Below are 9,938 nucleotides of genomic sequence, written 5' to 3'. Positions count from 1 at the left end.
ATCTCCTTTGCGAACTTTATATTGCATCTCCTAAACGACACATCTAGCATCCTAACCCAGAAAGGGGAGAACTGAAAAAGACTTCACAAGGTTATTCGTCCCCTTTCAGTTCTTGGAGGAAGAGGATCTGATTATCAAAAGCCCAAGGTCTGCCCTCCATTACCCTTTCTTTGTTAGATTCATCAAAGAATTGAAAGACGAATAAGTTCGTCTCGATCATACGGATGGCTACATTGCCCACAAGGCGTCATATATTCTTCAAAACCCTCTTTATGGCTTCAACAGCGAAGGGTTTTTTTGTCAGCAATTTGACTACCAAAGAGAGAGTAATTCGTGTCTTAGAGGCACCATCATCATCCTCATCATAGTTACTACCATAAACCCTATCTTCGTCCTCGGTTAATTTTAGTTTTCCCCAATCCTTCACTAAATCGTCATCCATGATAACAATTACGCAAAGGAATACACGGAACAATGGGACAGAGAGCAATTTTAATGGAAACAAGGAGTTCGATTAAGAGTCAAAAGCTTGACGAAACGCCAAACACGAGCAAACCCTGGCAGAGACACTCACCCTACTTGAGGGACTTTCATAAATGGTATTAGCAATGTGGGGCTCTACTAAGACATACTTTGTATCAAATAACAAGTTACTCGAGCTTGACTCAGTTTAAACTCGACTCGGTTAAACCTCGACTTGATCAAAACTTAAATCGAATCGATTAAACCTCGACTTGACCGAAACTTAACTCGAATCGAGTAGACATACCCCAAACTCAAACTCGACTTGCATCATAAGCTCCCGTATCTATAAGTGTTGGCATTGGCACAATTATACAAGTACTCTCTTCAAAACCCTCCAAAACTCGAAGTTTAAGAATTAAGATCATCATCGTTCACCTAATCAACATCACTGCTCAAACAGAAGTAAGGAAAGAGAGACTTAGAGAGAGAAAACAAACAATGGCGAGGTCAACCAGCAAGGATGCTCAAGCCTTATTCCACACTCTCCGTTCTGCTTACGCCGCCACTCCCACTAATCTCAAGGTCCTTCTCTTTCTCTCTCCTCATTTTGATTTTCCGATTAATAATATTGATTTTTTTTTTTTGAATTCTGTAGATCATCGATCTCTACGTCGTTTTTGCTATCTCCACTGCTTTGATTCAGGTAATTTTTTTGTAGATCTGTTCCTGATTTTGCCTTGTTTGATTTCAATTCAATTGCATTTTCATCTTGGATTCGATCTACTTCTCGATCAAATTTTGCGAACTGTTATGCAATTAGGGTTATACTGTTGATTGGAAACGTGATTGAATGATTCGACACTTTGCTACGAATTAGGAGTGATAGGCTTTGATTGATTTGATGCATATGTTTTAGTCATTGTACTTCGTCTTTTTCTTTTTGGTTGCAACATTTGCTAATTTACAGTCTACAATGTGCAAATTTTACCAGTTTTTTAAAATTAATTTTAAAAATAAGTGTGCTTAAAGTTTGTATAGCTTGTAAAGTATGGCAAATGTTGCAATTAAAAGGAAACAGAGGAATTATGATTGAGGTGAAGCTTTGCTCAATATTTGTTGAATGGTAATGGATATGGTCACTTGCGTACGGAGTATGATGTTTATAAAATTTGATGGAATAATACTTCATGCATGAGGCATATATCTGAATTATAGTGATTTTAAGGATTAAATATATAAAACAGCTTAAATTAAGAAAAAGAGATTTTAAGGTACATCACAAGCAACAACAGAAACTACACTATGGGGGACCTCCCCTCAATCCACACCCTCATCTCATCATAATTTCTACTTAAATTAGCTAATTTATGAGCAACAACATTTCCCTTTCTCCCAGCATGTGTTAATTGCTAGAGTACTTACAACCTTATGACATAAGCCAAGTGATCAGTTGTCGATGTTGATGGTCGATGTTGATGGCTATCGATTATGGGATGTTATGTGGCCAAGGATGTATTATAGCAGGATGTGAGACTTGTGCTATTTTGGAGTAGGTTATTGGTGGTAGCAGCTAGCAGCAATAATCTTTATTGCCATATGATGGATGATGGTAGCACATTGTTTCTTTTAAAAGAGTCCTGTTGGTTTAGCCTTTGCATAGGCACATAATTCCTTTAACAAACTATTGTAGGTTAGGCCTAGTGACTTATAGATTTACAGCCATAAAAACTTTCAAGGATACTTAGCGTTTGGCTAAATTTTATATCTGAATACTGCTGAATTCAATTTTGTTAGGGCTCCTCATTTTGCTGAGAAGTGCATCTTATTTTGACATAATGTTTAAGGAAAAATTATTAAATTGAGATTGGTTAGAAACTGAAGAAAGATTAAGAGAATGGAGAATTGGAGAGTGATGGAGAGAGAAAAAAGGTTGATGTGATGGAGAAGGAAAATCTTTAAGTGAAAAGAAAAATGTGAAAGATGAATTGTGACATCATTTAAGGGAAGTGTGAAAAATAGTCTGGGACAGAATATTATTATTTTTCACTGATTTATCTCCATCTCATCGATCTTTTTTCACTCTATATCCTTATAGCTTCTCTTTTTTTCTTTCTTAATCCACTTATTTATATTGTATTTACCTTCAATAATTAGTCAACTACTCTTACTCTTAAAATTTGCGCCAATATCAAGTAGGAACTTTGATAAAGAACAAAGATAGTTTTCTAGGTTTCACCTGCAAATGACTTATGTGCCTTTTTCTTTGTGCGGAAATCTATGCATTAATTCTTTTGTTTCTAGCTGGTCGATCAGGTAAAAGACACATTGATCATATGTACAACCTTTTTGTATGATTTCTATTAGTGTAGTCAAAACAAAAGGTTTAGTTATGTAGATGCGAGGTTGGTGTTTTTGGGTTTAGGATAGTACAATATAGATTTTGATAATGGTGATGAACATTGATTTTAGTCAAGCCTATATGATGTAAGATAATGAAGGGAGATGGTAATCAAGTTCTTGTGTTATTTGATTAATATTTTCCCATGTCCATATGAATGTATTAGGTAATGCATTTCACTAGCAAGCATGTGACCATGTGTGTTTTTATTTTCCCTTCTTCATTGCATCCATTTCCATCTTTAGGTGCTAAGTATTAGGTATTGAGAAATCTATGAAGATATACTCATCTCTGTTTGTCATGACTTTATTATCCTGATCATCCATATGCAACATTGCTATTTCTCGTTTTATTACCTAGCGTCAGTATGATTTAGTGTATTTATGGAAAACCACTATGGGATGCATGACCTGACTTAGTGTGTTTGTACCATGAGTGTCATCTTTGTACTACAATACTATTTACTTTATATTTGGCTTGGATTTCTAGCTGATAGAAAGAGTTCCCTTTTGAGGTCGCAGTTCCCTCTGCATTTTCTGACTTTCATCTCAGCCAATGTTTCTTTGCTTTCAGTTTATTGTGCAGGGAGAGTAATATGTGTTCATGCAGTCATGCTTTATATAATGTAATTCATTATGATAAGTAACTGGAGGGGATTACTTTGCTAGCAATTTGTGGATTTCAAACCATAGCCTAGGCTTCTGATATTAGTGAAAAGCGGGTTTCGCATTCTAGTGGTTTAGTATTCTATTTTTGACCAAGAGATTTGAGAATCAAACCTTGCCTCCCCCCAGCCCTCAACTGTTTGTCCAAGATCTTCCATTGATTCGGCTTTGGTCAATTGGTAGAGCATAGAATCAAATATAATGGACAGAAGAAAGATATCTATGCTGTGCCGCTGTTATAGCCTTTGTTTTTCAGCTTCTTTGTTTTTTTGGGCAGCTCAACATCTAAACAAAGATCCTAAAATAAAATGGCATTTTATTTGTTGGGGTGGGCCTTCATGCTGTTATTCTTTTGTGGAGAGATGTCCTCTTTAATTTCACTTCTTTAGATGTATTTATTTTTGAAGATTAAAAAAAGTGGTATTTTTAAGTTCTTATCATGTGAGATTCTTCAAGTAACTATTAAAGACATATTTATTAGTGCCTGTAAGCAGACAAGAGATTTGTTGCGCTATGGCACTGTGGAAAGTGTCAGTCGTGACATGCTGCTCAGATAGTTTGCATTTTATGTGATTTGCTGATTTAGCATGAAATTACATCCTTTGTGTTTTAACTTCTTTTTGTTTATCATCGAACATTTGTGACACCTAATACCTTTATTCGGTCTCCAAACAGGTGGCTTATATGGCAGTAGTTGGATCTTTCCCATTCAACTCTTTTCTGTCTGGTGTACTTTCTTGTGTTGGTACAGCTGTTCTTGCTGGTATGTCTAAACATCTATCGATATTTTCCATTTTGAGTTCTTTTTAGGTTGCTTTGGAGCTTAAGCCTTATAAATCATTTTTTGCTGTAGTATGTCTTCGCATTCAGGTGAACAAGGAAAATAAGGAATTCAAGGTATGGTGTCTTGCCCAATTTCTCTTTTGGAGTACTTTTTTTAAGGAATTGAGTCATCTGTATTGTTAAAAGCCTCTTTTTCTAAATTATATTTTTTGAGGGCAGGTTACAGCAACTTTGAACATTCTAATGCATAGTTTGGTAATTTTTTATTAGACAAATCTTACTTATGCCTCTGAGATCAAAATGAAACATCGCTAAACTTAATGTAATAAGGCATTCGCCATGGTGTGCTAAAAAACCTCTGCACGTGTGTGTGTGTGTGTTTTTTTTTTTTTTTTTGGGAAATTCTCTCTCGTAATCATAAACTTTTTTTTTTCTTAGTGGTAAAGCCTGAAACTTTTTATTATCAATGGTAATCACGAATTAATAAAACTAAGCTAATGGTAACATTAATGATATGAAAACGTCATTAAACGATTAACCAGGGTTAATCTTAAGTTAAGTAACAATAGATTTACATTAATACCCTTCAAATTATTTTTTTAAAAATAAAAACAAATAATCCAAACCCCTCCCCAACCACCAGCCCTCCTTTCCTTGCCGGAGCTCAGCTCGGTGTGCCGGACGACGTCTTCAACCCTTTACCCCGCCGGAGACCCCCACCACCAACACCCCAATCCCAAAACGAGAACCCCTCCCTTGTTCCCAACCCACCCTCACTCTTCTTTCATAACCACCAAATTAAAACCGCTTGTCGGAACGCCGAAATCAGCCATCCTCCCTAGCCGAAATCAATCACCCTCCTCCTTTCCCCGATTCCCTCGTTTACTAAATTTGGGTTGAAATTTCTAGGTTCTTTTTGGTGATTTTGGGGTCGAATTTGTTGACTTTAGAGGGTCGAATTTAACGAAAATGCTGATTTTTGGGGTCGAATTTGTTATTTTTGGATTCGAATTTGTTGGTTTTTGGGGTCAAATTTGTTGGTTTTGTGGTCGAATTTGTTGATTTGGGGTCGAATTTGCTGATTTTTGGGGTCGAATTTGTTGGTTTTGGGTTCGAATTTGTTGGTTTTTGGGGTCAAATTTGTTGGTTTTCTGGTCGAATTTGTTGATTTTTGGAGTCGACTTTGTCGATTTTGGGGGTCAAATTGTTGATTTTGGGGTCGAATTTGTGGTCGGAGCTAGGTTTCATAGGTTTGATACGTGTGGAGGTGGTGGCTAGGGTGGTTTTCGAGGAGGGGGAAATGGGTAGGATCGGGTTGGTGTCGATGCATGAGGTGGTTATGCGTTGGGGTGTTATTGGGGAGGGGGAAGAGGGGGAGGTGGTGGTGCTGCCGCTTTTGGTGCTGCCGTTGCACTCCCTTTCCGACCTTAACAGCAGTTTAACAATGGTGGTGGTGGCTCTAATGGAAGAAGATGGAGGAGGAAAGACATAAGGGTATTTATGTCTTTTTACTGTCTAATAGCTAAACCATGGTAAAGATTTTAACAAATTGTTTAACTTAAGTTACCATTAGCTTAATAATATTAATATGTGATTGCCATTGATAATCAATAGTTTTAGGCTTTACCATTGAGAAAAAAAAAAAAGTTTGTGATTACCAAAGAGAATTTTTTTTTTTTTTTTGGGGGGGGGGGGGGGGGGGAGTGACCCAAAGTTGAAGTGTGTTAAGAAATAGGCACAGAGGGATGCTGTCTAAGCTACCTAGAAACTTCTTTCACCTGGACAAGTCTTCCATGTTTTACGAGGCTTCAGTTTTATTACTTCTGAATTCTGACATAACCACTAGTCAATACAATAACCAGCAACTATCATTATCTTCCTACATGTTAGGTCCCATTTTTACCACCCTTGAGTCAGTGTAGTTGCGCACTAGGAGTTGTAGGAATGCATGTTGCTTGTGAAGTCTTCCGACTTTTGTGTGTTCCTCATAGACTGTTAGTGAGGAGTGCAAGTATAACCAGCTACTATCACTAGTGCTTCTATATTATAAGATTGCATGGCTTTAGAATAACCACCCAGCAGCAACAGTTGCTTAGACTCTCACTCTCTCATGACATGTTACTCGGACTCTTCATTTTACCTCAAGACCTCAAATACTCGTGTCGGACCCTCGACACTCAGACATGGGTATGACACTTGGACACTTCATTTTAGGGATTTGCTAGTTGTGTTTTTGCAATGTCACTATCCCATTGATCCACAATCTTCATGGTAACTACCTTTTGTTCATATCTTGCTAGTACACCAAAATTTGCATACTCGTGCTAGACCTTTTATGACCTAACAATTCCATTCTTCAAGGCCTTTGGATTAGCCAAGTCCAAGCTATGCCCAATTGCCCACACTGAACTCTCCCTAGATGTGCTATATACCTTATAAGCATCCTATGCCCAAAGGTCACACCCATAGCCTAGCCTGTGGCCCCTATTGCCTCCCTGAACATGGTCAGCAGCTATCCCCTATTGCCTCCCTGAAGATGGTCAGCATCTATCCCCTAATGAGGTTTATTTTGGTATAGCTAAACTCCACAATGAAAATCCATTGACAATTACATGATGATGAGACATATAGCCCAACTGTAGTCTTTTATTATTGTGGAGTTTATATCACAAATGTGTAATTAATGTAAATAAATATAGGTTTTTTTTTCTTCAAATTATTATATCTATGTTTGTATGTTGTGATTTAATTAGATTTGTTTTTCTCAACTTGTTGAGTTTATTGGGTCTTGGCTTGTGGGTTCAATTTCTTTGTGAGATTGGAGGGCCTTTCTTCATTGTATCTATCCAATAATTCACCTATTTTACTTGGAGTTAGAATTGGGAAGAGGCCAATTCTGAAGCTTCAGATTCATAGTGCTCTTTCTTCTACTATTTGTCTCTTGAAGTGTCTGTAGAGGTTATCTGCCTGTTTTACTCTTCCTATATATATTTTTTAAAAAGTTGGTCTTCACTTGTTAAAATTTATATTCCCTGGGTAAATGATTAAAACAATGGTTGAGATCAAACCTCTTATTAATATCAGGCATCAAATTTTTTAAAATGTAAGATTAACTTTCAAGATATGAAGAATAGCTTATGATTTGGAAAGTAGCAAATTAGGAAGAATGTGGCCAATTAGTGTGGGATGACAGGAGTAAAATATCTAATTTCATAGATGGCTTTTGTTTACCATCCAATCCATTTTATCATTTACTTTTCAGAAGGTAGAAAATTTGAGTAAGTAAAAATAAAGATTGGAAATTCTGATTATTTTGGTTCATGTATTAAGTTACTGGTTGACTACTTGACTTGCCCCGTTTGTCCTCAGACCTCAGACAAATAGCAAAGTAGAAATGGAGTACCTGGTTTTCTTGAATAATACCCCAATAGCCTAGTTCTATATGTTATCTTGCCTTGTAGTATAGCTACATAAGTCTTGACTTTACTAACACTTGGGTTTGTAGCCTGCTCTATTGATCCATGTCTTTGTTAACCAAAATATCAAATCACCCTGAATCAATAGTGCTACTTATTTCTAGTACTAGGAATTACTCGAAAAAAAAAACAAAATAATGTGGAATTCATATTTGATTTCTGAACTTTGCCGGCTATCTAATGATATCAATTTCATTGCAGGATTTAACCCCAGAGCGAGCGTTTGCAGACTTTGTTCTTTGCAATCTAGTTCTCCATTTGGTTATCATGAACTTCCTGGGATAAGGTGGGACAACCTGGATTAGTCGAATTGTTTTACCTTATTGTGCGTTATGAGTATAAAACATAGGATTAGTTATAGGTGGTTTTCCTGTTTGCTTTTCAGAAGCCTAAGCAGTTAGATATATGGATGGCAGGATGAATATGAAGTAAGACTCAATTTTGCAGTATTATGGTTAGAACCTAAAATCCTTCTATTATTAAGGATGTAGTTATTTGTCCTCACTGATGGTTATTTTTTTGAAATTTTACGAGTACTCCACCCCCTTCACCCCTTCATATATTTTAAAAAAAAATTATTTATGTTGCCCTAAGCTAATTTGCAAGCAGCAGTACTTATTACTTCTTGCTGATCATATGGTAAAATAATTGAAAATAAATGTAGTGATTTTGATAAAAGGATACAAGAGTTGCGTTAAATATCAATTGTAGTATAAGAAGTAAAGAAACTATGAAGATTGTACTTGTTATGGACAACTTTCATCAAAAGTTCTTCATCAGTAATGATCTAGCTTCAACTTGCAGTTTCTAATGTTAACATTGTGCTCCGAAACTCTCTTTTGTTTGTCTAATTGTGTGCATAATAGCGTTATTTTGTAGTTTGTACCATAAAATTTGCTTGCATGATTAAATTTGAGTTGCATTTTGTGCATCTTTTGCGGTTAAAAGTTTGTGTTTTGGGGTTGGATCATCATTTTATTTCATTTTTATACTAGGGCTAATTATTTTACTCTGCTAGCCGGCTGAAAATATTTGCTTTGTTCCGCACAAATTGACATAGATAAGCACCCTAAAATTATAATTAAACATCTCTCAAAAAAAAAATTATAATTAAACAAAAACGCAATCAATATCTTTTAATCCTCTTTAAAAGTGTTGATTTAGGAGCCATAATATAGAATAATGTTACTTAAATATACTTACTAATACAAGTACTTTGTACTATTATGCAACTCAAGTTGGTCTTATAATTTTATATTCTGAGATTTGTATGAAAAGTAATTTTGTGCTCAACATAATTAGGGTTGCACCCCATAATTGTTTTGTTTAAACAAGGGAACAAGACTTGTTGATCCAAAAAATTTGTTAACTACTCGAGTGGATTGTGAATCTTTCTTTTGTTAATGAGCATCTATTAATCTATTAGTTACCTCTATAAAAACCGTGACAGATAAAAAGAAAAAAAAAAACCACTATGTATTCATCGCAAAATATATACAATCTCATGCTTTAAAAGAAATCAATTCAGTTTTATACATCGAAAAATTAGTAGCTATTAGTATGAACATAAGGTACATTTCTTCCTCGTGAGACTCCATATTCCGACTTAGGAAATGACATCTTATTCTTTATTATGCCTCTGTATAATGCCAACCTGTTAAGAGGCATTGTACCTTCTCCATTGTAGCTCCTTGCACAACATGGTTTTGCCGGGTTAGTTTCACATGATTCCTTTTCACATTCAATGGGTAATGGCTCTTGTACATTATCCGCGAATCGAATTCTTCTCTTGCATTGACACTTTCCACATCCTGATCAAAGATTAGAAACAGGTTGTTATATTACTTATATACACCTATGCTGCTATGCATTGACACTTTCCATATCTATGTCCTTAGCATTTTGTCTAGGAGAAATCGAGGACTTGAGAGAATTCAATAATCAAAATTTACGAGTAGTGCAACAATGTAACAAAAATGTCTAATAAGCCTTGATCCCAAAATGACAGGAATGACCATGAACAAAAATGTTACATACAAAAGGATTAAGATTCACAAACATTATATTCTATGATATAAATTTACCAAATTGGAATTCAATTTTCTTCATAAAATCCGAAAGGAGGCGATTGTGGACTTGGAGTGCAAGGAG

General features: G+C 35.7%; 1 protein-coding gene across 2 annotated transcripts; it reads left to right on the top strand.

Annotated features, from left to right (window-relative positions):
- Positions 1-873: 873 nt before the first annotated feature.
- On the top strand, positions 874-8,317 carry LOC145584020 (dolichyl-diphosphooligosaccharide--protein glycosyltransferase subunit DAD1). 2 transcript variants are annotated; one of them, XM_081640967.1, is made up of 6 exons: positions 874-1,047; positions 1,121-1,168; positions 4,204-4,291; positions 4,382-4,425; positions 7,989-8,073; positions 8,173-8,317. In XM_081640967.1, the coding sequence occupies exons 1-5, from the start codon at positions 964-966 to the stop codon at positions 8,070-8,072; spliced, it is 348 nt and encodes a 115-aa protein (XP_081497093.1). In that variant the 5' UTR covers positions 874-963; the 3' UTR covers position 8,073; positions 8,173-8,317. The 2 variants fall into 2 exon arrangements, with proteins under 2 accessions (XP_081497093.1, XP_081497089.1); XM_081640963.1 differs by having other exon boundaries at positions 877-1,047; positions 7,989-8,317.
- Positions 8,318-9,938: the final 1,621 nt, after the last annotated feature.

Source organism: Chenopodium album, chromosome 2 (genome assembly GCF_948465745.1).
Source record: "Chenopodium album chromosome 2, dcCheAlbu1.1, whole genome shotgun sequence".
NCBI lineage: Eukaryota > Viridiplantae > Streptophyta > Magnoliopsida > Caryophyllales > Amaranthaceae > Chenopodium > Chenopodium album.
This window is presented reverse-complemented; position numbering and strand designations above follow the sequence as displayed.

What these genes read in the sequence shown, in the direction of transcription:
- LOC145584020 (XM_081640967.1), top strand. Translation starts at nt 964, where the DNA reads ATGGCGAGGTCAACCAGCAAGGATGCTCAAGCCTTATTCCACACTCTC. An exon ending in CCACTCCCACTAATCTCAAG is followed by an intron (nt 1,048 to 1,120) that starts GTCCTTCTCTTT and finishes TGAATTCTGTAG; the next exon opens with ATCATCGATCTCTACGTCGT. An exon ending in TCTCCACTGCTTTGATTCAG is followed by an intron (nt 1,169 to 4,203) that starts GTAATTTTTTTG and finishes GTCTCCAAACAG; the next exon opens with GTGGCTTATATGGCAGTAGT.